The following is a 27,175-nucleotide window of genomic DNA, read 5'->3' as shown; positions in this document are numbered from 1 at the left end:
TGGTTCCTAAGACCGTCTGGGACGAGTGGGTATCTGGCCTGATAAAGAGGTACAGCCTGGGGACAGGCCCAGCCTAGTATGTACTGCAGATGAGGCCTGAGCCCTGATCTTCTCTCGTCCGTGTCAGACCACAGAATGTATGCTAATAAGAAAAGCAGAGAGAATCAATCTCTCCCATGACTGATGGAAGATGAAGCTCCCTCCTGAGGATGGGCCTGGGGAAGCCTGACCCGGGAAGCAGGAGGGAGAAAACCCGGGCCATAGGTAGCACCTCTGACACGCCACGCCACCAGCTCCTCTCTGGTGGGCAGGGATGCAGCTCTTACCAGCCGTGAAGGCTGCAGAAAGTGTCACATTGGGGCAGCTGGGGACCAAAAAGCCAATCAAAGGAAGTTGAGATGGAGACAGAAGGTCTGAGGCAAGACGATGGGTGACTCAGCCAAACTTCTCAAGGTGGTAGAGGAGAATGCAGCACGCCAGGAGAAAAAGAGTGTGGGAAGGGAAGAAAGCCAGAGAGAGGAGAAAGGGGAGGGAGAAAGGAGAAGAATAAAGAAAGGCAAGAGGAAGGAGAGAAGAAGAAAAAGACGTCAAGGTCCTGCCGGGTCTGTTCTGGCCGGACTGGAGAACCGAGAGCTAGCAAGGGCTGGGAGGTCTTAGCTGGGGGTGGAGAGGGGAAACTGGGCTGACGGACCGCAGCTCCAGGGATGACCCTGTGCCTGTGTCTCCCAGTCTGGCTGGACCTTCAGTTCCTGCCGGACCCTGTATTTGAAGGAGAGGTCTTGACTCTGAAATGCCAGGGATGGATGCACACACAGCTGTCCCAGGTGACGTTCTACAAAGATGGAAAACCCCTCGATTGCTCTAAGAACCACCAAGTTTGCTTCATAGAGACAGCAACAGTGGAAAACAGCGGCCAGTATAGCTGCAAAGGACAGAAGACGTATACCACACGCTGGCTCACGTACACCTCAGAGGCCATCATGGTTCAAGTCCAAGGTGAGTCACCACCTCAGAGGGGTTGGTGGGGCGGTAGGATGCTGCTCAGGGATCCAGTCTCTAGAGGTCAGTAGCCCTCTGGGCAGGACTTCTCTCTCTGACCACCCCTGATGTGGGGCCAGTGCTTGGGGTCCCAAGGGTTCATGATGGTGTCTAAATGTCCTCCTCACCCCCACAGGCCATGTCTGGAGCCAGGGGAAGGAGGGTGAATTGGAAAGAGCCCTGGCCCAGCTTAGTCACTTGATCTTTTTCTCTGTGGACCAGATGACTGCTAAGGGGCCTTCTGGCTCTGACTCCTGGGATTCCAGAGGGCTTGCTTGGCTGTGTGGGAGTTGTTCCAGAGTTGGTGGGTGGGGACAAGAAGACAGGTCCTGGGGATGGAACTGTCTCCCGTGTGGGTCAAGGAGCTGCAGCCTGAGCTCAGGCCTTGGCCTCCTAAGCCTCATTGTCCAGGACTCCCCTCCTGAGCCCTGGGCCCGTGTCTTCCCAGAGCTCTTCCTGCCTCCTGTACTGAGTGCCATCCCCTCTCCTGAACTTGGCGAGGACAGCCCATTGACCCTGAGATGTCAGACGAAGCCGCATCCCCAGAAGTCCTCCTGGCAGCTCTTCTTCTCCTTCCATAAGAATGGCCACACTTTGCAGGAAAGGAGTCTCCACCCAGAGCTCTCCATCCCAGAAGTCAAGGAGAGAGACTCTGGGCTTTACTGGTGTAAGGTGGCCCTTGAGGGTCACAGGGTCCAGAAACAGAGTCCTCCGCTGGAGATCAAGGTGCAGGGTAAATGGGTGAGGGAAGGGGCCACAGTCCCCAGGGTTCCAGGTGGCAGGCCACAGGACCCCTGGGGAGTGGGGGAGGGTCCCACGGGAGGAGGGGCCCTGGAATCTGACAGTCAGGCTGACTTTTCTACCCCATGTGCTGTCCCAGCTCCTGTGTCTCGTCCTCTGCTCACTCTGCAACCCAGGGCTGCTGGCCTTGCGGTGGGGGACGTGGTGGAGCTCCACTGTGAGGCTGAACGGGGCTCCCCTCCCATCCTGTACTCGTTCTATCTCAACGGGGAGATCCTGGGGAACTACTCAGCTCTCCACGGGGAAGCCGCCCCCCTTCGCTTCCTACTGAAGTCAGAGCAGGACGCTGGGAACTACACCTGTGAGGCTGAGAACATCATCTCCAGAGCCAGCAGTGGGCCTGTAAAGCTCTCTGTGAATGGTACGTTTTGTCCCCACACCAGGCTCTGAGCCCCAGAAACCTGGCAAGAGTCTGGTCACACCCAACACAATGATGGGCTCGGGGCAGGCTCTGCATGACTGAGATGGGCCCCAACAGAAGGAACTGTCCACTGAACCTGGCAGGGAGTGGGGGACCTTGTTTGGCGGGGGGTGGGGGAGGTTATATGGTCACCCATGACACTACCTGATTATACAGGTATCCTCTGAGCCATCCTTCATTCCCCTTTCAAGGCTCCCCGGGACCGTATGTTTCCCCTAAAGTCAGTCATTCTGCCTCTCTCTGTGCCAGTCTGGGTTGCATTTCTGAAATTCATCCTCAAGGCTCATGGTCACCTCTCCTCCCTCCTCCCCCAGGTTCTCAAGACATGTCCACCTTTGTCAGCAGCAACCGGCTGGTTGCCTGGCTCCTTGCATGTATGCTGGGCCTGATGGTCATTGCTGCTGGACTTCTAGCTTATTTCAGACCTTGGAGGAAAGCTGGTTAGTAACTCTTTGGGTTTCCTGCATGGCTGAATCCCTAGGCCAGTCACTGCCCAGCCTTTGAGAAGCCAGCACTTGTCAAGATCAGACACTCTCTTCTCTTGAGTGTTGGGTGGGAGGAGGGCTTTCTCTTCCCATGTCATACAAAAGAGCACATGGAGGGACACATCTAGCATCCGGAACCTACGCACACAGAGACACAGACACTCTATCTCACATGCCCACAGGCATACAGGGAGGCACAACACACACAACTGAACACTAACATGAACAGAAGCACAGATGAAGGGATTCTTCCAAGCCAAATGTGATGTATATCCCTGTCCTTCGCGTTAAAAAAAAAAAAATCATTTGTGGTCATAAATATGACTAAAAAGAAACCAAGGCCTCCAACTCTCTCATTAAACTCAGCAGAGCTCTGGTGAGCTAATAGAACAGAATGAAAAAATGAGACCTACAGTGCATATGTGCTCTCTCTCTCTCTCTCTCTCACACACACACACACACACACACACATACCTTGAATAGTGTTGTTCATGAATATTGACTCATTTAAAATGAAACATGACAGAGAGGCTGAGCGATGGCCTGGTCCCAACACGGCTGTTTGCTAGTTCCGTAGCCTTAGGCCAGTTCATTCTAAGACTCACCGAATCGTCTTCCTCTCAGGGATGTTGTAAAGATGTGAGTTAATGAGACCTCGTGCATCTCCTGCCTAACGTGTTTGATTGGCAGGTAGCAGGTGCTTAGCAAGTTCTCGTTCCAGTCCGAGCAGACGACCCCAGCAGGTTCCACAGGCTGCCCTTTCTCCTGCTGTTCGTTTTCTAGTTCCTCTAATCCAATTCACTAAAAATCAAAGGCTTGGTTAAAATTCTGACATTGAGGATTCTATAGAGAAGGAGTGAAAATATTCAGAGACGTAGAATTCAGAGGCCACCTATTAATTTTGATACCCCAGATTCCTCTTCTTCCTGTCCTGGTGATGATGATGAAGCCTGGTGACGAGCATTGGCTTTCAGAGCCGTCACTTTGGGTGACTCCATGTTTATCCCAACTCATCCACGTTCCCTTCAGGTCACATTTAAAGGAATAGGTATCAGTGCCAGAGCTGTTCGGTGCCAGTGTGTTCCTGGGGCTTTACCTCTGCCTACAGGGGTTTAAATCAACCCTACTTTCCTCTCCACTGGGGCAATGTTCCTATTTTCTACTTGTCTAGGGCAAAAGCAATAGCTCTCATAGATTTACTTATTCAAGTGTTCAGCTCCCACTGTTAAGATATGAGAAGTTGTCCCAGGGCAGAGCCACCCAAGGTGGTCAAGGAATACCACCCAGTCATTCATCCAAAGCTTTCCTTGACCGTCAACCAAGTTATCTGCAAGGTGCTCTCCCCAGCCCCAGCCCCAGTCTCTCGCCTCAGCAGTTAGGGTTTGAGCTATCCTTCAAGTTCCTCTCTCCTTTTTAATGTTCGCATCAGTTCTCATCAGTTCACAGTTTTTACCCACCCAACAGCAGGAGAAGGGGCACTCCTTCCCACTAGTCTTAAGTCTGCAGGCTACATTTGCTCTCAGGTATCTCTATAAGGTAGGAGAAGGTGGAGACAGACCCAGAACAGGGTGGGGAGACCAAGGGACCACAAACCAAAGATCTGTGAGTCCCACCATCCCTGCCTCTGTAATAAAGCCTCCCCAACGGCCCGGCTTGGCCTCAGTAACACAGGCATTTCTGTCCACTTATCTCTGGATCCGAGTACTAAAGGCAGGTAACATATACAGCCACCTCCCTCCCCAGCCCCAGACAAGACGGGGGGAGGGGGGGGGACAGACACGCTCCATTTTACAAAGGGGCCCATCCCTCATGCAAACAGGACTCCTGGTGGTGCTCCTGATATCTCAGATTCTCAGGAGCACAGAATACACTTTAGAACATTACTCAAAAAGCCACTTTCAGCCCCAATTCCACAGCCACACAAGAAAAAAACAGTCATTTTAACAGCTTTATTCTTCATACCCTCCTCTACAAGACTCTCAGCTATTTCCAGATAGCATATCCATTGCTCAACTACAAAAGCCACAAACCAAACATCCAAAGGACTGAATGTCTGAAGGCAGTTTTTCCAAAACATATTGACCAATGATGGTGTCATTGTCACGTACGAGTGCACTTCAAAGCAGCATTCACCCACATGTTCAAGTTTGGGGTGTTTGTTGAAAAGTGTTCATTTTACTACTTGTCACACCTCCCATAAAACAGAGTTCCATCCACTTCATGGAGCTCTTCATTGGAGGGAGACTCAGAATCACAGCCCTAGCAGATGAGCATTAAGGGAAGTTTAATAACCAGGGGCCCCGTCTGAGTCGCCATAAATGCCCTCTTGGTTTTACAGGAGGGACCTTTTCCACAGGTGCTACCTGGTGACTGTGGTGCCTTCTTGATGTTAGAGCTAATGAGCACGTCTCGGGCACTAGGCAGAAACCGAGTGTTCTGGAACCCACAGGTGACACAGTTCCTGCCCTAGCAGTTAATTTCCCATTCTGGAAGCACCTACTCTCTAAAGGCAGAATGCTAGGGGAGGAAAAAAGCATACAGACCTAGCTTCTGATTTCCCCAATGACTATGACCTTGAAGAAGTCACCTGGGTCGGCCTCAGTCACCTCATCTATCAAATGGAGATAACAGTATCCACCTTTGCGAGATGATGATAAACAATACCAAGCACCAAAGACTTAGTAAGGGAGACTTTTGGAAGTCCAACTATGTGCTGGTCACTGGGTGAAGTGCTTTAGTATGAAGGAGACATTTTACATGACATTCCCAGTCCAGGGTCTGGCACATAGTAAGTGGTCAACATTATCAGCTTGTCCTCCTTCCCCAAAGCGGCCTAGCTGGTGGGTCTGGGCCCTTTCTGTACAAGGGTGTGACCCATCCTTCCTGACCCTGCTTCCTCCAGCTGGTGATTCCCATGGAGCCATCCTACCCTCTAGGGTGTTTTTCAAAAGAAACATCCCATAAAAGTGAATCGTGTCCAGACCTGTGAATTAAGCCTCATAAACCAGCCAGCCGCAGGCCTCGGGCAGCTCTGCCACCATCCTCCTCACAGACTTTCTGTCCCCACTCTTCCACCTGCTCTGTGAGGGAGGCTCAGGAAATTGTGCCTGTGTGTCTCCTAGGGACCCTTCCATCCCGGAGTCTACCCTCAGCTCCAGGAGGAGAGCAGTGCCCGCTGTATGCAAATGGTAAGGACGTCCAGCAGGACCACCCCCTGTCCAGGAAGTGGACAAGGCCCTCTTGTTGGTGTAGGAGGTCTCCCTGAGCCCAGAGTTTTCTAGAATCAGAGTCATCTGGGAGAGGAAGATGACAGCCTCAAGGGAGAGTCTGAGTAACGAGTGCTGTGGAGCTGGTGATGGGAGAGGGAGGCCGAAAGGGAGCCAGGACTCCAGGGAAGAAGACAAGGAGGGTTTAGACCAAAGGTCAGCAAACCACGGCCCATGGACCAAACCTGGCCTGCTGCCTGTTTTTGTAAATATAAAGTTGTATTAGAACACAGCCACATTCATTTTTTTTCTTACATATTTTATAAAGCTACTATCACACTATAAAGTTGAATAACTGCAAGAGAAAAGATACCACCTAGGCTGGGCTTGTAGCTCAGTGGTTGAGCGCTTGCCTCGCAGGCGTGAGGCGTTGGGTTCGATCCTCAGCACCACATAAAAAATAAATAAATGAAACAAAGATATTTTAAAAAAAAAGAAAGAAAGAAAAGATACAACCCACAAAGCCTAAAACATTTACTGTTTTTTCATATAAATGTTTGTCGACCTTTGGTTTAAACAGGCTAGGAAAACTGCTAAAGTCTGTTGAGGGGGGCAGGCACCTGACAGGATGAATACCCCCACATTACTGATAGATCTCCACAGCTAGTTATCACCAGGACAAAGCCCCTGACTGGATTCCCTCTGTAAGTGTCTTCAAGACACTCACGGCTGGAGGTGGGAGAGTCAAGTAAATCCCGTTTAAACTTCCTTCCTTCTTCCAGTACATTACCAGAAAGACAAAGGTGAAAATGTTACCTACTCTCTGGCGCATACCAAGAGGAAAGAAGGTGAGTGAACTGTGGCCAAGCCTGGAAGTCCTGGGACTAGGATGCAAGTGTGTAATTATTCCCATTACCACCACCAGTACTACTGTTTCCAACACCGCCTCACTAACCACCACCACCCCCTTATTCATTACCTCCATCACCATGACCACCAGCACAATCATCATTACCACCAGTTTTGCTACCATCATCAACATTACCAAAACCACCACCAGCCTGTCCTTCACTATCCTGATCACTACCACTTTCCATCAGGACTACCATCAATCCCTCCCTCACTACCACCAGCACCACTTTCATCACCATCACGACCATCTTCACCACCATCACAACCACCACAAACTCCTTCACTACAACCATCTCCTACAAACCACCACTCTAATAAGTCATGTAAACTCTCCGAGTCTAATCTATAAAATGAGGACAATGTCTAAAGACTCTTAGAAGTTGTTAGGAATAGAACCTGGGTTGTAGAAGTCAATCTTAAAAATTGGCATGTAACAGATGTTCAAAACCAGGGAATTGTTTGTTGTTGTTGTTGTTGTTGTTGTTGTTAATTGCTCACCTGTTCTAATATTTCGATTCCTTGTCTATAAAAATGGTTGCGGCGAATGGACAGCCAAGGTGTCTCAACTCAGGGGTAATTCTCCAGAACCTGGCTGGTTACTGCCCAAAGCATTGCCAGGGCATGAGAAGCAAACACAGACTCAGTTCTTTCCTGATAAGAGTTACAATGAGCCAGGCATGGTGGTGTATGCCTGTAATCCCAGCAGCTCTGGAGGCTGAGGCAGAAGGATTGCAAGCTCAAAGCCAGCCTCAGCAACTTAGCAAGGCACTTATCAACTCAGCAAGACCCTGTCTCTAAGTAAAATATAAAAAAGGACTGGGGATGTGGCTCAATGGTCCAGCACCCTGGGTTCAACCCTCAGTACCAAAAAAAAAAAAAAGAGTTACAATAAGGACCTAAACATAAGAAAGAAAAAGGACCCCCCCAAATATATGGTTTTCATTGGCAAATTAAGGAAAGTCTGACCACTTTTAACCCTAATAGGAAAACAAAGGGTAAAGGCATGATTTGAGGGCTGAGGTGGGGTTGATGATCAGCTTCCAATTCATGACTCCCCTAGATAGGCTTCCTTGATGTGTGGGATTTGAAACTTAAAATAAGGAGAGGATATTATATTCCAGGATGATTAGGAAATATGCCACAGGATCTCTTATCAATGAGAGAATCTTTGAAGTTTGTAAAGACTCACTATGTACCTACAGTTCCTGATTCAACCAAAAGTGACAGATTTCTCATCCTAATATGAAAATGAATTCATAATCCCTACTTTGCAAGATTCACGTGAGGTTCCATATAATAAATATAATCCTCATACTTCAAAGGTTGCCGGTTATACAGTAGGAGTCTAATATGGTGGTTATTTTAAAGGCATTTTTAAACTTTCATCTCTTTTGAGTCTCATTATAACCCCTGGCCATCGTGAGGAAGTTATTATTAACTTCTGTTGTTGTTGGTGGTGGTGGTGGTGTTGGCCTGGGGCCACACAATTGGTGAGGGTCAGATCAGGACTAGAACCCACGTCTCCCGATCCCTACCCAGTTCTGTCTGTTCTCATATTGAGTACAAGTTAAAAATGTGATCTCCTGGGCTGGGTTTATGCTCTCTGGAGGAAGAGGGATGGCCTGGAGGAGGTGGGGAGGAGATGTGTCTCCGAGCATGGGTGCCCTGACCCGAGTCCCTCTGTCCCCCACAGCCAGGCCTGGGGACAAGTTCCCCTCCCAGAGGTGAGGCAGACGGATCCCTGCTCTTTCCCTACCCTCTGTCTTACATCTGCCTCCCCATCCTGATCCAGCACTCCCGCAGGACAATTCTGTCTACACAGAGATGACCCACTCTCGGCCCAAGAAACGTCCTGCAAAGAATTGAACCCAAGAAGCCAGGCACACCAAGATCTCTTCGGTGACTGCAAGGATGTTCTCTACCAGTGATGGCCTCCCCTCCCCGCAGCCTATACCCACACGCAGCCTCCACTGCTCCCCGGGGCAGTCAGTGGTCTGAGTCCAGCAGTGAGAGAGCCCCTGGGCCCTGATACTGGTCAGAAACTCCTGAATTGTGGGCTCCCCTCTCAACAGAAGGCCATCAATGGGGTGGGAAGGGACATCCCCTCCAGTACACACATTTAGGTGGCAGAAGTGACACTGGACACAGCCACAGATGTCTTCTTTCCACACAAGTGAAATAGTTTCCTGAAAGAGAGAAATATTTTATACAGAGAGAGAGAGAGAGAGAGAGAGAGAGAGAGAGAGAGAGAGAGAGAGAGAATGCTCGAGCATGAATTCGTCTTGACCCTGAAAGGAAAAAGCATCAATCTCCACATCCCAGAAGACTGGTCCTGGGGCAGGCAGCTCTGTAATGAATTTTAAGCTGCTGCCAAGAACCATGAGTGACCACAAAGCTAAGGAGCCTCTCCGAGGTCCAGCAAGACCAAGGTCAGCCAGCAAAGTTTCTGGCCCCGATACATCATAGAATTCTTGACAACGGGGCCCAGAGCCCTCCAGGTACCAAGGACTCTGCCTTTACCTGCAACCCCATTTCTGTTCCCAGCCCTTCCAGTTCACCAAAGACAGAACTGAGGCTGGCCCAGAGCCCCCGTGTGAGCCCCTTACTGGTTTAAAAAGATACGTGGTTGTAAAATGCATTCTGTTAATAGAAATACATCGATTCCTTTTGTATTGTTCATCATGGTCCGTCGTTCGCCATGCCTGACAGTGTGGTTTGGTTTGTTCAAGGAGTTCGCACTTCTTGATTCCTGAGAGTGGTCAAGGGTTAGTTACACTTGTTCCTGCGAGGCCCTGGCCTGGCTTCATAGGCTCCTGCTGTTGGAACTGCAGAAAGTGAAGTTCATCTTACAGATGGAGACCACACCAGACCCCCACCTTCACTGCCTGTGAAGGAGGCATCAACTTTATCAGAGAGCTCTGGGCTCTTACATCTGAGCTACTAACTCCGTGTCCCTGGGACAAGCAGCATTGACATCACCTGGGAGCCAATTAGGAAGGCAGCCACCCAGATCTCCTGAATGGGAATCTGCATGGCAACAAGATCTCCAGGTGATGTGCATGCAGATTAACAAGATAGATTCTGGAAGTACATCCACTCACTCATCTCTGGGTGCTAAATTACCTGTGGTTCTATTCCACATGAAGACAGAGAGACTTGGAGCTAGTAAGAAAACCCATGCTAGCATTTTTCTTTTTTTACTTCTATCTCCTTTCCTCCCTCCCTCCTCCCACTCCATCCTCTCAACATCTGCTTCTTCCTCTTCCTCATCCTCCTCCCTATCTCTCTCGTTGCCTGTCCAGAACACACTCCCCTTTTTGAACCATCAGAGATCCTGCTGGGAGGACAGAGGAGCACAAGCCAGATAATCTAGAAGCACAGGGTCTTTGTGGGTCAGCTGGGATGCACCCACAGAACCCCAAGCCCTTGCCACACCCTCTATGGAAGAATCAACCCCTTATAAAAAGCCCAACAGGAGCACATGTCAGGTCGTGAAGGGAGACACCGATGATGGGGAGCAGGAAGGAACCAGCCCTTCCCGTTGACCCATAGACCACAGAGCACCTCCTTCCCAAGGTGCCCTGCCTTTCCCCACCCTGCCCCCAAACAGCAGCACTACACAATATGTGACCCCCCCCAAACTGGTGCCAGTCTGTAAATGGCTTTTTTTACTAGTCCAGGACAAGATAAGCAGAAAAATTACAGCAAGAATTGAGAAACTTTTATAGCAATCTGACAGAGTAATTTTATGTTTGTTTAACACAATCATAAAAAATTAGGGCTCGTCTTTTGTATGCATGTCTTTTTTTTATTTCATTTTTCTAGTAATTTGCTTTTATTGTATTCTACCAAAAGTATAGGTCCACAATGGATTGGAAATATAAAAGAAAAACGGGTTCTTCCGAGCAGACGGGTCAGAAGCCCTATCTACACACCCACTCACGCATCCTCTTATTCTCTCACACACACACACTCCCCTGACCTGGCTGCTCAGGCACTGGCTCTCTCTCCCTAGAATCTCTCCCCACCTCCAGCTCTACTTGCACAGCTGACAACATCATTTTCCCTTAGTTTAAAAAAAGAATGAAATGGAATTTTTTCAAAATGAACCATTACAAAGAAAACTGAAGCAGGGCGGGGGTGGGGGGAGAACACAGAGAAAGTCGAGTTTTCAGAGACGCACGCTTTTGAGCCCAGACTCTTGCTGGCTTGTGGGTTATCAGCACACCAGCCTCCCCACCCAATCCCCGTTCCCAGCTTCAGCTGTGGGAATAGGAACCTGCTTCTGATCCTGGAGGAAGCTGGGGAACAGGCCAGAAGGGCCCCAGGAGAATGGGACATCCACAGTTCTCTAGGGACTGGACCCTGCTGATACTGAGGAAGGGCAAAGAGGAGACCGGAAAGTGCTGCCTGCCACAGGCTCCAGACCACAGTGGTCAGGAAACTGTCCATCCTCCTCCCTGCCTTCTCCAGGCTGTGACATATTTTTTTTTCTCACCAAGTCAGCACTAAATGCAAACACTTTTTTGAGTGAGTTGGCTGTGACTTTTCTAGAGATCTGGGATACCTTAGGTCCCCTTACCTAATGCACAAAGAGAAAGGAAAGCACAACTCAGTAGCTGCTTGAGGGTGGAGAGGCACCCTGGACATGCTCCTTCAGGGAAAGACAAAGAAACGCACAGCTGGGAGCCTCATATCGCCCTCTAGTGGCCCTCTCCGGTAGTCAGGGACTTACACACCAGGGTCCACCGAGGTCTGACCCACCCCCTGGACGACTTCATTGTTAGACACAAGCTGAAAACGGCCTCCTAAACCAAGAGTGGCACATGCATTTGAATTTCTTCAATTCCAGGTTTGTTCGTTTAGATCTGGCTAGGAACTAAGGTCCACGTTTTTTATTTAAATAAGTATCCACTAAACAGTTCTGAGTCTTTCCTCTTTGTATTAACTTTGGCAGTGTTGACTACTGACAGACTATACAGCATGGAAAGAATCCAGTGTGGGAGTATTTTATGTGCTGCCACATATTCTGGAATACCTGCAGCTTCCCAGACCCGGAGTCATCCACAAGTCGGCTCCTACAGCAGGCATTGCTCCCCGTGCCTATACTCACAGGAATTCTTCTCTCGGACCCTGAAAGAACAACCGTATGTTCTACTTGTTTCTGGAATTCCTTCCCACGCAGGGCACAGATCAACAGAGATGGCTTCTTTTTTCTTTGGTGCATGCTCGCTGTCATCATCAGCATGAGTTCCTGACCTCACCGGGCTTACACAAGCTCGATGCTCTATAAATGTTTGATGCATTAGCCTGCACAAGATGGGAATCAAACAAGTGTTCGGTGAAGGAGCGAATGCATGAATGAGCCTCCAGTTTCCCCTCTCTACCTCAATAAAGCATGATTGTGGCTTCATTTCATCTTAATCAGCCTCCCCTCGCATCTCTGGGAAGATGCATCATGGCCTCAAAAGCAGAGCAGACCTAGAGCTGCAGGGCCCTCATACCTCCCTCCTGCAGTATTTCGTCCCACTCACTCTTTCTCCTCTCTCTTAGGTTTCTCCCACTCCAGCTGTGTACAATATGCCCCTAGTTCATTAAAGATTCCATTAATTCTGCCTAATTTCAGGAGAGAAAGAATTGGAGTAAAGTAGGAAAGGTATATTTTAGGCAAAAAAATGAAGGAAGAACAGAGATTCAGGGCCACACCAGCCCTGTCTCTCAGGAGCCAAGGCACATCCATTGCACACCTGCAGAAATTCAGCAACAGTAAGTCTTCCTAAGAAAAGGCAGAGGCGTGGCTCCTTCCAGGGTGTTCTGCCCCAAACCCAGCTTTCTCCCCACAGCTGCCTAAACTGGCCATGTGGGAGAGGCTGCAAGGGTCTGGTTGCTTGTTTGAATACAGATCATGCAGGTGGGCTTAGGTGGTATTAAAAAGCAATACTTCAAGCTGGGCAAGGTGGTGCATGCCTGTAATCCCAGATACTTGGGAGGCTGGGGCAGAAGGAATCCAAATTTGAGGACAGCCTAGACAATTTAGTGAGACCCTGTCTCAAAAAAAAAAAAAAAAACAGGGAGGGTTGGAAATGTAGCCACTGGGTTCAATCCCCGGTACCACAAAAATCAAAGCAAAACACTTCAACAAATGAGGTTAAATGACCTAATTGGCTGTGATTAGCAATCCACAAATTGGGGCAGCAATCCATCTAAATGCACTCTGAGGAGCCGAGTAGGGGAGCTGGGCTTTACAGGCCGAAAGGGCGGAAGAAAACAGAAACAGGGAACAAGATGGAGGATTGGTCATCTCAAAGTTCCTCTCCTGATAGGGCTAAAACTGAGGCGACTTCCTTAGATGCAAGTAAACTGGTCCCCTCCTGATTGGCTGCTGTGAATTTCTTGGGTTTTGAAAACTCGCCTATTTAAAGTCCAGTGTGATTACACGGCACCTGGCGTGAGGGCCTCCATTCTGGTTTGGGTGGTCCGTTGGGCCTGATGCTGGAGTTCAGTCCAAAACACTGAGTCCTTTTAGGATCCACCCAGCAGTGGAGTTTTACCTGTTCCCTCAGTCCCCAGCCCACCCATCTCCTCAAAACTGCACCCACTCCCCATAAAGCCCTGTGTCCTTCCCTCTGTGTCCCCAGCACCTGGCACCTAAGTAGATGCCCTCCCTGACTCTTAGCTCCCCGGCAGCCTGCTGGATGGGTCTCTCCTTCTTCAACAACTGTTCTGACTCCTTTCCAGCCTTCCTCCCCTTTCTCTCAACTCTGTAAGCACCCCCTTCTTCTTTTTCCTTCTCTACCTCCTCCCACTGGGGAGAAGCACGGCCCCATTCGGCCCTCAGAGACAGAGGATGGAATACGTGCAGCTTGGTGCACTCTCCTCCAAATTCTACAGGCCTGAATCTCTGCACCAAGTGGCTCCAGGTTCATGGTCAAGTTCAGGCACTGCACAGTTGCTGGGTCATGGTTAACACCTGCTCCTTCCCACCCCACCCCTTGCCTTTTCGCAGCCAGCAGTGGAGGTGGGCTACTACGGGTGGGGTGCAGGCTCCTCCACCAGGCAGATGGAGCTATTCCTCTGGCCTCTGCAAGCGCAGACTCCACCTGACTCTGGCTTCCCAGAAAGGCCCCAGGGAGGTGGAGTAGCAGCCCCGACTGCCAGCTGCTCTCTTAATTAAGGAATGCGGGGAGTGGCCCCTTTGAACTTACTAGCTAATTTGCTCCAGCGCACTGCCCCCTGTGGCTGGGTAATTAATGTAGTGTGAGCTGGCGATTAGCAGTAGTGGGAGAACCAGCCTGCCGAAGACTTAACCCTTCCCTGCATCTGGGCAGCAGCATCGCCTTTCTCCAGCTGTGGCACTGCTGGCTCAGGCTTTCCCTTTGGATGGGATATTTTAGAGACCTCACTCATCCTCCTTCCCCTCCGTTTCTGCAAAACACCTGTTAAGGAAAGGGGCTCTGGGTGAGGGGAGAAGGGAGGGGACAGGTCAGGGGACCACAATGGACAAACAATTCTGCTACGAGGGACAATGATTGCCTGCTGTCTCCTTGGAAGGAATTCAGGATCTCGCTCCAAGCTTGCCCCCCTCTTGCATCCCTCCCAGTCTCTCCAGAATAATTCCATCCAGTCTGACAGATGCTTGGAAGCCATCCCCTCTTGGAAAGCCTGTCCTCGGCAATAGACAGGCTGCAGAAATAAAGTAACTCAGTCCTGCTTTCATGGAGCTCCCAGTCTGGAAGCAGAGATTCAGAGCAGGGGGCTACCCAGCCTCAAACACACCTTTATCCCATCTGGGCGGTTTTCACCTCTCCCATCTCTAGCCATTTTGTAGCAATGACAATGTTTGAGTGCTCACTGTGTCTATGCAAGAAGCATTAGAAACCCTTACAGGTGTTCACTGGCAGCACTGAGAAGTACATGCTATGATCAGCCTCCATTCAGCAGATGAGCACCTGGAAGCCAAGAGGTGACTTTGTGCATGATTTTAGAGCCAAGATTGGATCCCAAGTCTAAACCTAGAGCTTGAGCTATTATCCCACCCTCCCTCATCCATTTGTACCCTTAAGACACCTGGGACACCAGCCCTTCCACTAAGCCTTCCCAAGCCTCCCACCCAGGCGGGGGCAGGCCTGTGCCCTCTGGCTCCCAGAGCATCCCGTGCACACTTCCAGCATTATTCTTGCCACACTGATTGTAATTATTGGGTTACATATTCCATCTCCTCCTCTAAACTCTGAACTCCTTAAGGGCAGGAACTAAGCCTTTCATCTCTGTGTCCCCAGCACCTGGCACCTAAGTAGATGCTCAATAAATGCCAGATGAATGAATGATAGAATTGACAATAGAGTCATAAATGATTCCCCTCCTTTGGCCTCTATCCTACAGCCAGGCAGCTTCCAATTCTGCCAGGACTCTCCCTCTGCCTCAAACCCAGCTTTCTTTCCACTGCCGACATTTCCTTCCTACTTCAGGCCCTTCTCCTTTACCAGGACCAGCATGACAGGCTGTTCAGCAGGCTTCCCTGTCTCTTCTTTCTCTCCCAGCCTGCCCTGTACTCTGTCCTCTCACTGGGAAGTTACCCTAGCCCAAAACAGACAGTCCCCTGCCTCTAATCAGTGCTTCTCATGGCATCCCCTCAGTCCACTGGCCACACTGTCACCTAGAGAAGAATGTTTGTTAGAACCATAGGTTCCTGGGCCCATCCCCGCCCACTGAGCCAGGATCCCTAAGAACCCCAGTATTGAACAAAAGTGAGAACCACTGACCTCCAGAATAACTTAGCCCACTATTCCAGGCCTCTGTAATCTAATCCCTCCCTTTCCATCCTTCCCACTACTGCTAATCACTAGTTCACACCATCCTAAAGTATTCCTCCTGCTGTCCCTTGGTGTCCTTGGAGCCTACTTGGTACAATCCCACGGCCACGTCTTTGCACGCTCTACTCTCCATGCTCATGGCCGGCGCCCAACCTTTGGCCTTCCCCTTTTCCTCTTTCTATCTAAATAATGCCCGTTTTCAAGGTGTCGTTCGAATTCTGCCCGTTCGGGAAGCATACCCTGTGCCCATGAGTGGAGACCCCTTCCCGCTCCCTTCTGCAGCGCTGGCTTTGTGGATGGCCCATTGGCACAGAGCAGTGCCTCTCTGCCAGCAGGCCTTGGCCTTTCCTGGCATTTCTGTTGCTACATTTTGATTGTGAGAATCTGAAGGGCAGGAATTCTGTCCCACACACTGTATGCCTCGTTTCTGGCTGACTTCAAAGTATGGTCACAGGCAATGTGAGTGACCGGTCAGTCACAGACCAGACAGGACCAGACTACCCAATGAGCCTCATTCGGGACAATCAGGACCCTTCCCCAGTGGTAGCAACTTGGAGAGCCTTCCTTGAGCCAGGTGTAGTGCTGCACACCTGTAATGCCAGCAACTCGAGAAGCCAAGGCATGAGGATCACAAGTTCCAGGCTGACCTGGGCAAGTTAGTGAGACCTTGTCTCAAAACAAAAACAAAAAGACTGGAAATGTAGCTCCATGGTGAGGCACCACTGGATTCAATCCCCAGTAGCAAAAATAAGTAAATAAAAATAAAAATTCCCACCTCGACCAGGGTTATCAGAACGCCCTTTGTGAGAATTATAGGGCTTACATAAAACCAAATGAGGACCTGTGTCTAGAATTCATTTGCCCATTGGTTAGATTATAGCCTCCCTTTCCAGTACTGGAGATAGAACCCAGGGTGCTCTACCACTGAGCTGCATCTCCAGTTGTTCTTATTTTTTATTTCAAGACAGGATGTCACTAAGCTGCCCAGACTTGCCTTGTGCTTGTGATCCTCCTGCCTCAGTCTCCCAAGTACCCTGGAATTACAGGCACGCACCGCTGCATCCAGCTTCGTTAGACCTTAAACATCTATAACGCGCCAAGCCCTGAGGGGAGTAAAGAAGTGAATCCAAGATCTTGCTGGCCAAAGAGCTCATGAAAACCGAAAACTGATACAACCCACATGCTAAGGGAAGAGTGGGGTACACATAAGGGCAACGGAGAAGGGGTTCTCCCTGGCCTTGGAGCGTGGCTGGCCTTAGAATCATGCCCAGCCTGCAAGGGTAAGTGGAACAGCATTCTTGATAGAGGAAAAAATAAGACACATGGAAGTGTGAAAGGAGCCGTTCTGAAAAGAGGTAGTTCTAGCTGGGGAGGCCAGAGAGCAGAGGGGATGTGGGCAGCCAGACTGGAGAAAACAAACAGCCTCTCCATCTAAGCCAACAATTCAGTCTTTATCCTGAGGGTGGCAGAAGTCTAGGAAAGAGAAGAGAAGCAACTTGGTAGAAATTGCAGTTTTGAGGGCTCTCCGTGGGTAGGTTTGGATGCAGGAAATTCTGGTAACAGCAAGAAACACATGAGCTTGTGCAGGGGTGTTTGCCACCACGCATTAGACAACCATGTGCACAGGAAAGAGCCTGGTTTACAAGAATCGGCTCTTGAAGACCCAGCGAGGCCGGCAGCCAACTTCCACTTTACTTGGGATGTTTTCACTTTCAGGGCATCTTGTTCTGAGTCAAGATTCCTCCTTCTGAATGTGGGACTTTCCAGAAGGACCGCAGCTCCTTCCATGCATCCACTTGGCCCGGGATGTGCTGGATTTTGGTTGTCGAAGGAGTTCGCCTGCTTCTCCGGAGAAGGATGGCCACGTGCTTCCTATGGAATCTGCTTCTCTGGGAAGGTGAGTGGGACAGGTGGATGGCTTGTCCCCAGCTGTGCTGGCCAGTCCAGGCCCCAAGCCAAATGTGAACCTAGGAACCAGGGAGAGCTAGAGAAGAGCAAGCACAGCAAGTTCTTGAGCGACATCAAATGCTAGGCAGAGACAAAGAGATCTGGGTGGGAAGAGGTGGCAGCACTAGGACCATCAGAATCCTGGAGATATGAGCTATTTGTGGCCCAGGACAGTTAGAACTGAGCCAGTTGCACTTCTGGTTTGGAGAGAAAGTTGAATGTGGGAACGTTGAGGCTCTGGCAATGTTAACACATGAGAATTCTATATACCATCTGGAGAGAGATGAAGGCCCAGCAGAACAGGGCTCCTTACAAACTGAGAACTGTATTTCCAGCTTCATGTGGGAAAACTGGGGTCCCTGAAGGCCTGGGCAAGGGGAGGTGGATACTGAGTAAGAGGAAAGGCAAGAGTCAGATAAATAGGGTCCATGTGAACTTGAGGGTGGCCAGCAGTGGTGTGGTATTGGAATGGCTGAGATATGGGTCTCGTCGGGGGGCAATCCCTCCATCAGTCTGATGCCCAAGTTCCCCTCCTTGGTCAACAGGTAGCCAACATGACATTGGTCAGATCCTGCAGGGCCAGGGATGGGAGTCATGGGGTGTGGAAGAGATCAAGTCGCACTGTTAACATCAGAGACTCACAGGGACTTTGAGACTGTTTTGTCCAGTATCCCCACCTAAGTTCCTGGCCACAAGAGTTCCAAAGGCCCTGCAGATTCCTTCAGCACTTCTAAGTATATGGGGGAAATCATATCTTAACCCTCAGAAGAGCCTAACTCTTCAAGGATTCACAAAATTTTCAAATCAAATGAACATGTGAGGACATTGTCCTAGACTTTGGACATGTGGATATTTTTAAAATAATTTTTGTTTATTTTTGCACATGCTCAGCAGATGCTCTACCACTGAGCTACATCCCCAGACCTTAAATGAATTTTTAAAGGGCTCTCAGTGACAAAAGAGATCAACCCCAAATGATCTGGTACAGCCCCCTTGTTTTATAGGCAAGACCACTAACACTTAGGAAAGATGATGTTCTCAGGTCACACAGCTGATTTATGGCAGAGCCAGGACTGGATAGAACCTAGGTCTTGATTGACATCCAGTGAAATTCTATCTGTATGTAAAGCCATCTCCAGTAGGGATAGAGGTGATTGGGGCCAGTAGGCCAGTGAGATGGTTGAAGGACAAGATTTATCGTAGCCAGCAAAGTGAACATCCATAATATATCTCCTTAACCCAATTCCCATCACTTGGGTACATTACACATGTGTCCTTATTCTGCTCTGTACCCCAGGGGCCACAGCTGTGCCATATAAAGATCAGTCTCCAGCAAATTCAATATAGTTTAACAAGCTTCTGCTATAACCTGAACCAGGTAGGCATCTTAGGTGCAAAGATGAAAAAAAATGATATTGTCCCAGTCCCGTGGTGCATGCCTCTAAGACCAGCTGGAGATGCTGAAGCAGCTGGGTCACAAGTTCAAGCCCAGCTAGGGCAACTTAGCAAGACGCTGTCTCAAAATAAAATAACATAAAAATGGCTAAGTATGCAGCTCCATGGTAGGGTACCCCTGGGTTAAATCCCCAGTACTTCAAAAAAAAATGTTGTTGCCCTTGGAGAACCCAGGGTCTGGTGGGCGATGTTGATCAGAAACAGAAAATAATAATAGAAGGACAAGGTTAGTCAGAGTGCTGATCCATGACCACTGTGGGAAAGGGCAAGTAGCCTGCAGTGAAGTACGGGGAAGGCTGGAAGAGGCAAGGAGTTTTCAAGAATGAACAGAAATAAGCCAGAGGAGACAGGATGGAATCCTACTGCTGTGCCAGGCACAGGTCAGTTTACAGCAAATTCAGTACAACGTACTAAGCTTCTCCACGGCCTGGTCCTAAACAGGGAGGGCATTGCAAGCACAAAAATGAAATAATAATAATAATAATTACTTTAATTTATCCTGCTTCTCTCCAACCCCATGGCTCTATCTCAGTTCAAGTTTCCATCACCGCCTTGAATGAATGTCAATGGTCTCAGTCTCACCCCACTGCCAGTGTTGGAGTGACTTCCTAACCATGTCACTCTGCTGCTTAGAACCTGAGATCCTGGCCCACCCCCATTGCTCTACAGATAGAGCCCCAATTCTCATGCTGCTTTCAGGAGCCAGCTGCCCTGACAACTCTGCTGTGTCATTTCCTGCTCCCCCTGCAGACAGCCACTTTCAGTTCCCCAGGACACTTGCTCTCTCCCTCCAGCCCCATGAGCACATTCTGCCTATAGCACTTCCCCTTCCTTTCTAGACAGCCCTCCTCTTGACCTGGCTGGTTCAGGTTCCTCCTTCAGGTCTCAGTTTACCTACTTCTTCTCTAAGCCCCTCAAGGCTGGGCGAGGGTCCCCGATCACCCTACCAGTGTTTTCCTGGGACACCCATTCTTCCCACCACGGTACTTAGCACAATTTATTTTAATTACTTGCTTGTCTGTCTTCTCTGTGAGCTCCCGGGTACACAGGGCTCAGCTTCTCTTCCTGTTCAGGGATACCGGATCCCTGCAGAGTGCACTCTCAATGGAAGAGAAGGGAATGTGGGTGGGGGATGCTAATTGGCTCCAGAGCCGCACAGCTGCATGCAGGAGTGGGATGAAGAGGATTTGCCAGCAGACTGACCAGGGTCTCTGTTTTTCCAGCTCTTATTCCCATTGCAGTGATTGGTGCTCAAGTGCTGAGCAAGGTGGGGGACTCCGTGCTGCTGGTGGCCGAGCATCCTCCAGGCTTCCAAGTCCGCGAGGCCATGTGGAGATCTCTCTGGCCTTCGGAGGAGCTCCTGGCCACGTTTTTCCGGGGCTCCCTGGAGACTCTGTACCACTCCCGCTTCCTGGGCAGAGCCCAGCTGCACAGCAACCTCAGCCTGGAGCTCGGGCCCCTGCAGTCTAGAGACAGTGGCAATTTCTCGGTGCTGATGGTGGACACAGGAGGTCGGGCCTGGACCCAGACCCTGCAGCTCAAGGTGTATGGTGAGTGTATCTGACACTGACTCCCCGACACCCTTCTTCCCACAAAGCACCAGACAGGCATCCTGAGCTGCAGGAGCTGGGGAGAGCTGGGTTCCAGACACCATGTTGCTAACTCAGAGAACAGCTGATCCCCAGCCGTCTTATCTAAGAGAACTCTCCAATACTCCCAGGTGAGCTCCTCCCTGGAACAGCAGGCTTGGACACAACGCTGAGCCTCCCTAACCTGCACCTTTCTTGTCCATAAAGTGAGCATTTTGTGATATCACCATGTATAACGCCCAAAGGGTGAAATGCAATGGCACTTACGAAAGTATCTAGGACACAGCCTGACCTATCAATTCTAAGATGTCATCATAGATTACAAAACATGCCATTATTTTATGTACCACTAGGAAGGAAAAGAAAGATGTTCTATACTAAACTATGACACAGCGGGGTTTTTATTTGTAAATTAAATTCAAATTAGACTAAATACAAAGTGTGGAACAATTTTCTTTTCCTTGTTTTTTTGTTTTGAGACAGAGTCTTATCAAGTTTCCCAGACTAACTTCTGCCTCAGTCTCTCAAGTCACTGGAATTAAAAGTGTGCACCCCTGTGCCCAGTCAGCCCTACATTCATTTATATATTTCCACCCCCCAGTACTGGGGATTGAGCCCACAGGTGCTTAACCACTGAACTACATTCCCAGAGACCTTATTTTTCTTTTCTCTTTTTTTTTTTTTTTTTTTTTTTGTAATCTTGAGACAGGGTCTTGCTAACTTGCTGAGGCTGGTCTTGAATTTGTAATCCTCCTTCCTCAGTCTCCCAAATTGCTGGGATTACAGGCATGTGCCACTACACCCAGCTGCATTTCTTAAAAGAGGTCTTTTAGTCTCAGTCATACATCATTGTAAAACAAATTATTTTGAAATTTAAGGGCTAGCCAGGTACCAGGACACACACCTGTAATCCCAGCCACTCAACAGGCTGAGGTAGGAGGATAACCAGTCACAAGTTCCAGGCTAGCCTGAGTAACTGAGCAAGACCCCATGTCAAGATTTTAAAAAATAATAATAATTAAGAGGTGCAGTGACTTGAAAGGCTGAGGGAAGAGGATTGCAAGTTCAAGACTAGCCTCTGCAAGTCAGTGAGGCCCTAAGCAACTCAGTAAGACCGTGTCTCAAAATCAAAAACAAAAAAAATGTGCTGGGGATACGATTGAGTGGTTAACTGTCCCTGGGTTCAAGCCCCAGGACTGAAAACAAAATAAAAATAAAAGAAATTGGGATGCGGGGAGGGGTTTCAGATTTAAGAATCGACAATAAGAACAGAAGCTGGGAAGAGGGAAACAGAGAGGGAAAGGCCATAAGCAAACCGGGGAGGTGTCTCAAACCGCAGTGATGGCTGTCCGGGGGTCCTCTGGCGACCCATTCGGGGTGCTGATGTGAAACTGGAGTGATTTTCTGGAGACGCAAAGTTCTGAACCAGGTCGCACATCTTGAGAAGAAAAATACTGGGTGTATTTCAGCACCCTGGTGACCCCGTTAGCCCAGTGCCTTGGTGCAATGAATAACTTAGACAACCACGCAGGCCTCCCTGGGACCTCTCCCCCATTCCGAGTCTCAGCTGCCACACATGTGAAATGAGGACATTGAATGCCATAATACATGCAGCACCTACACCACTAAGCTCTCAACTGCCTTGTTCTCAGCATCTGAATTACAGATTTTAAGGAAATTGCTGTTTTATTGCTTCCAAATACATAGCGTGATTAGAACTAATTGCAGGAAGCTGCCAAGCCGCCGTCCTCGGGAGCTCTGCTTTGACAATAGATAAGAACGATTTGAATTAGCAGATCAGTTACTGGAAATGTCAATGGGTGTTTCTACTGTGCCTGATCGTGTTTGGAAGCAGCTTGTCCTCTTAAGTGGTGTAAATATCCCCCCCTGTAATCTTTGTTTATACTATTAGTGCGCCTAGCAAATCATTTCTTTTTTCATATCACAAATCCCACCAGATCGAGTTGGCATTAATGAGGTTTTACTCTGCTTGACTCTGGAATGCTGTCAGAGACTCAGCCCTCCTGTTGTTTCCAGAGTGCTCTCCCACCGGCCCCACTGCCACAGAGATTCAGGATTGACGCGTCAATCTATGTAGGAACGGAGAGCCACAGCTTGGGACATGCGGACACTGATCTGTTCCATGGCCCAGGTATCAAGCATCTATCTATCTGACAGCACTGGAGAGAGAAGGTTATCGAGATAACAGGACGGAGCCCCTGCCTCTGGGCGACTCCTTTACAGCATTTTGCACCCTTGTGATTATTTGCTTAGTTATTCATCATCACTTGTCAGACACTGTCTTCCTCACCAAACTACAAGCTCCATGATCTAGGCATGGGCTCGCTTTCTTGTCAGACTTACAGCCTTGTCATCTCCTGTTGGCAGACCCACACATTGTAAGACAGGTGCTACAAAAAAAAAAAAAAAAGGGGGTGGGGGGAATTATACAACGTGCTTGGAGATGCCTAGCACCAAATCTAAAATATCAGGGGTGGCTTCACAGTCAAGGCATTCAGCAATGCATCCAAGCTGGGCTTTGAAGGATGTGTAGGAGTTTTCTGGGAGGACAAGAACAAAAAAGCATATATATATATATATGCACAGATGATCCATGCGGAAACAAGAAAGATACGAGACAACGTGGCCTGTTTGAGAGAACTGCAAATTAAATAGTGTGGGCAGAGAGGGGCAGCAGGAGGTACAGCAAAAAGGGTGACATGAGTCATTTCATGAAGAGTTTTGGTGACTAAGGAATCGGCTTCTGTTCTGTGGGCAGTGAAATGCCAAACAAGAACCAGAGAGGCCTAGCCAGAGGACCACCCAACCCGGCCAGAGCCCCCCCCCCCCCCCCGGGCTCCCTGTAACCTGCTCTTCTGTCCTTGCCCAGATGCGGTACCCAGGCCCACGGTCCAGGTGTTCATTGCTGTAGCAGGGGATGCTCAGCCCCTCAAGACCTGCCAGGCCTTCTTGTCCTGCTGGGCCCCTAACATCAGTGATATCACCTATAGCTGGCGACGGGAGGGGACAGTGGGCTTTGGTGTTGAGCCACAGAGCCTCTTCACAGACGGACAGGTGCTGAGTGTTTCCCTGGGACTAGGAGACAAGGACGTGGCCTATTCCTGCATTGTCTCCAACCCTGTGAGCTGGGACTTGGCCACAGTCACCCCCTGGGAGAGCTGCCATCACGAAGCAGGTAAGCTATGGGCCTCTGGTCAGTGGGGAGGGAATTATAAAGCATAGAGCCCACCTCTGACCCTCCCCCTCTGTGTCCAGCACCAGGGAATGCCTTCTACAAGGATATGTTACTGGTGGTGGTGCCCATCTCGCTGCTTCTGTTCCTGGTTGGTCTCTTCTTCGCATGGCACTGTGGCCTCTGCTCAGGTAGGGGTCCTGCTGGTGCAGGAGACGGGTGGAGGAGGTGGACCTACTGGGGAGAAGGGTGAAGGCTGGACCTTCTCTACTTAGGCTTCAGATGACCTGTCCCCCACCTCTCCTGCCTTATTTCTTGGTCCTCTCTACTTCATACTTTGGTCTTCAACCACATTGAGCTACTCAAAGGGTCTTCTTGATTTCGTTTTTGGTACCAGGGATTGAACCCAGGGGTCCTCAACCGCTGAGCCACATCCCCAGCCTTTTATTTCCTGTGTTGAGACAGGGTCTGGCTCATTTGCTTAGGGTCTTACTAAGTTGCTGAGGCTGGCATTGAACGTGCAACCCTCTGGCCTCAGCCTCCCTGAACTGCTGGGATTAAAGGCATGTGCCACTCCCCTGGTCCATTTGACTAATTCCCACTAGGTCTTCAAGGTAAGGATGTCCAGGAGGACTTCCCTGACCACAACCCTTCAGCCCCACCATCAGGTTGGCTAACGTCCTTTCTTTAATCTCCAGCGATGACCCCCAATTACATAACTAATTATACTTGTACCCGCAACACGCTGAATTCTGAGCCCTCTAAAGGCAAAGGCTGGGGTCACCGATGCGGCCTGTCCGGTGCTTCCTAGAACACAAGCAGTATTGGTAAATATTTGTCAAGGGAAAGTATGGATGGATCTCAACACCCCCCTGGCCAGGAGCTGATAAGGCCACCTTCTTCAGAAAAAGAAGGAATAGAAAACTCTGAAATCAGAACAGTTTCTGGGCTCTATATCCAACTTAGCCTCTGCCTATCCTTGAAAGAACTAGCAAGACTGACCTGGCTTCTTGGCCATTTCCATGCCAGGTGGCCTGAGCTTCCTGGTCACAGAGTCAGCAAAGAAGGAGCACAGAGACCTCATTATGGTGGGTGTGTTCTGGAGCGCCAGAGTGTTGGCCCAAGCACTGAGAGCAGGAGCGGGTATATGTGACTGATTCCTGCTTGTCCTTCCCCTGGGGACAGGAAAGGCAGGGGGGAACAGCTGTGGCTGCACTCTGCCTGCAGGCCCTGTCTACTAGGGGGAGGGTCTAGCCCTGGCCCTTTGCCCCCAAGAGGCCTAAGGATTTAAGGAAAGACGGTTGAAACCAAGAGAAGAGCAACCCCCTCTCCCCCAATACTGAGTACTGAACTGGGAAGCACTCTACCACTCTGCTACACCCCCGGCCATTGGAAATTCTACTTTGAAATAGGGTCTCACTAAGTTGCTGAGACAGGCCTTGAATTTGCAATCGTCCTGCCTCAGCTTCCTGAGCTGCTGGGATTACAGGATATACCACCACACCTAGCAAGAGCAGTTTTTTTTAAAAACAGCTTTATTGAGATATAATTCACACAGTGCACAAGTCACTGGCTTTTAGTCTATCCACAGAGTTGTACAGTTATCACTACACCAATTTTAGAACATTTCCACTACCCCAAAAAGAAACCCATAACCCCAGTTCCCCCATTCCTCCCACAGCCCCAAGCAACCACTAATCTACTTTCTGTTTCTCTGTATTTTTTTCTATTCTGGACATTTCATATAAATGGAATCACATGGTGTGGTCCTCTGGGACTGGTTTCTTCACTTAGCCTAATCTTTCAAGGTTCAGAAAAGAGCAACTTTGGCTATTGACAAGGGATAAAGAGGACTCAACCACCTGGGACAGTGGAGAGACTCCACACAGGGAGTTCGGAGGCTGGTCCTAAGTCTGCCATGTGGCCTCTGGTCATTTAACCAGGTCCGTCCATCACAGCCCTAACTTCCCATAGCTTCTACAGCTAATGTATGGCACAGGTGCACATCAAGATTAGACATTAAGAAGAACGTCCTGTACCTTAAGAGTTTCCTTTTCCATCATTATGGAAGCTAAGGAGAGATGTCCCTTTGCCCAAGGTGACCTTGTGACAGAAAACAGAATTCGGAGCCCTGGGGCCAGACCAAGTATGCCAGATCCTAAACACGAGAGGGGTAACTTTCTTTCTGATCTCCTCACCAGGGAAAAAGAAGAGGGATACCTGTACTGACCGAGTGGCTGCAGAGACAGAGAACCCCCTTGTGTAGAAAGTGCCAAGAGAGACAATAAAATCTGACCACTGGGTCAAGAGGAAACCCCTGTCCAAGCACATGATGCGCCCGGGACACAGCTGGTACCTGGAAACCTTCAGGGACCTTCTACCTCCTATGACATTCCTGGAACAGCCTGGGCAGCTGTCACACTGGCAAGACAGAAAGTATTGGCATAAACTCCGACACCTCTCCCTTCTTTCTCCTCACTGTTCACGTCCTGGCTCTCACTACTGGACAAGACAGGACTAACAGGACGTTCCCTCAAGAACACCAGGAGGCCGGGAATGGTGGCACACGGCTGTGATCCAACCCCTCTGGAGGCTCAGGAGGATGGCAATGTGAAGCCAGCCTGGGCAGCTTAGCAAGACCCCGACTCAAAAAGAACGATAATGAAAAAGGCTGAGGATGTGGCTCTGTGGTAAAGCACCCCTGGGTTTAGACCCAATACTACCAGAAAACAACGACACGGGACTTTCTCCAAGTCAAATGGACACGGATTATTCAAGATACTCACCATTCCCCAAAGAACTGTCTCCAGCTCTGGTCCTGGGCTCTAAATGACGTTCAACAGGGGCTGGGTTGTGGCTCAGCAGTAGAGCGCTCGCCTCGCACATGCAAGGCCCTGGGTTCGATCTTCAGCACCACACACAAACAAATAAATGTGTAAAATATATATATAAATGCTTTTTAAAAAAAAAAGATATTCAGCATTTGAACAGAGAAAATTAATCACACATTACCAGTTCCAGTCTAGCCTCCAGCCCAATACTTATTATTATTAAAAGAACAGGGTCTCAAATAAGTGAAGCTGAGACGTGGCGGACAGGGATTTCTCTTTTTGGCCTGAAGAACTTTTAGGTCATCTGAGTTCATGGCCCCTCAAAAATATTTTGCAGTTGAGGTTGACTAAGAATGGTTGACATGCCATATGATTGGAACGAAAGCCATTTGGCTGGTAACATCTTATTAATAGACATCCTCACCATCTCCATTGACCTTCATCCCTCTTTCAGGATCTAGGGGAGGAGGGGCAGAGTGTGACA

At 49.4% G+C, this 27,175-nt stretch overlaps 2 protein-coding genes across 2 annotated transcripts; both read left to right on the top strand.

Moving 5' to 3' along the window:
- The first annotated feature begins 426 nt into the window (after positions 1 to 426).
- On the top strand, positions 427 to 8,791 carry Fcrl6 (Fc receptor like 6). Its single transcript, XM_077791612.1, has 9 exons — positions 427 to 490; positions 730 to 996; positions 1,487 to 1,771; positions 1,919 to 2,200; positions 2,575 to 2,700; positions 5,868 to 5,933; positions 6,734 to 6,799; positions 8,557 to 8,587; positions 8,686 to 8,791. The coding sequence occupies exons 1-9, from the start codon at positions 427 to 429 to the stop codon at positions 8,789 to 8,791; spliced, it is 1,293 nt and encodes a 430-aa protein (XP_077647738.1).
- Positions 8,792 to 17,463: 8,672 nt separating this feature from the next.
- Slamf8 (SLAM family member 8) lies at positions 17,464 to 26,580 on the top strand. The gene is made up of 5 exons (XM_026407980.2): positions 17,464 to 17,573; positions 20,302 to 20,628; positions 23,558 to 23,863; positions 23,944 to 24,051; positions 26,062 to 26,580. The coding sequence occupies exons 1-5, from the start codon at positions 17,483 to 17,485 to the stop codon at positions 26,124 to 26,126; spliced, it is 897 nt and encodes a 298-aa protein (XP_026263765.1). The 5' UTR covers positions 17,464 to 17,482; the 3' UTR covers positions 26,127 to 26,580.
- The last annotated feature ends 595 nt before the right edge of the window (positions 26,581 to 27,175 follow it).

This window comes from Urocitellus parryii, chromosome 11 (assembly GCF_045843805.1).
Source record: "Urocitellus parryii isolate mUroPar1 chromosome 11, mUroPar1.hap1, whole genome shotgun sequence".
Classification (NCBI taxonomy): Eukaryota; Metazoa; Chordata; class Mammalia; order Rodentia; family Sciuridae; genus Urocitellus; species Urocitellus parryii.
This window is presented reverse-complemented; position numbering and strand designations above follow the sequence as displayed.

Excerpts from the sequence above, each read along its gene's own strand:
- Slamf8 (XM_026407980.2), top strand. The coding sequence starts at position 17,483 with ATGTGCTGGATTTTGGTTGTCGAAGGAGTTCGCCTGCTTCTCCGGAGA. Across the intron at positions 23,864-23,943 it reads GAGCTGCCATCACGAAGCAG|CACCAGGGAATGCCTTCTAC; the intron begins GTAAGCTATGGG and ends CTCTGTGTCCAG. Across the intron at positions 24,052-26,061 it reads GCACTGTGGCCTCTGCTCAG|GGAAAAAGAAGAGGGATACC; the intron begins GTAGGGGTCCTG and ends TCTCCTCACCAG.
- Fcrl6 (XM_077791612.1), top strand. The coding sequence starts at position 427 with ATGGGTGACTCAGCCAAACTTCTCAAGGTGGTAGAGGAGAATGCAGCA. Across the intron at positions 997-1,486 it reads CATCATGGTTCAAGTCCAAG|AGCTCTTCCTGCCTCCTGTA; the intron begins GTGAGTCACCAC and ends GTGTCTTCCCAG. Across the intron at positions 1,772-1,918 it reads GCTGGAGATCAAGGTGCAGG|CTCCTGTGTCTCGTCCTCTG; the intron begins GTAAATGGGTGA and ends GTGCTGTCCCAG.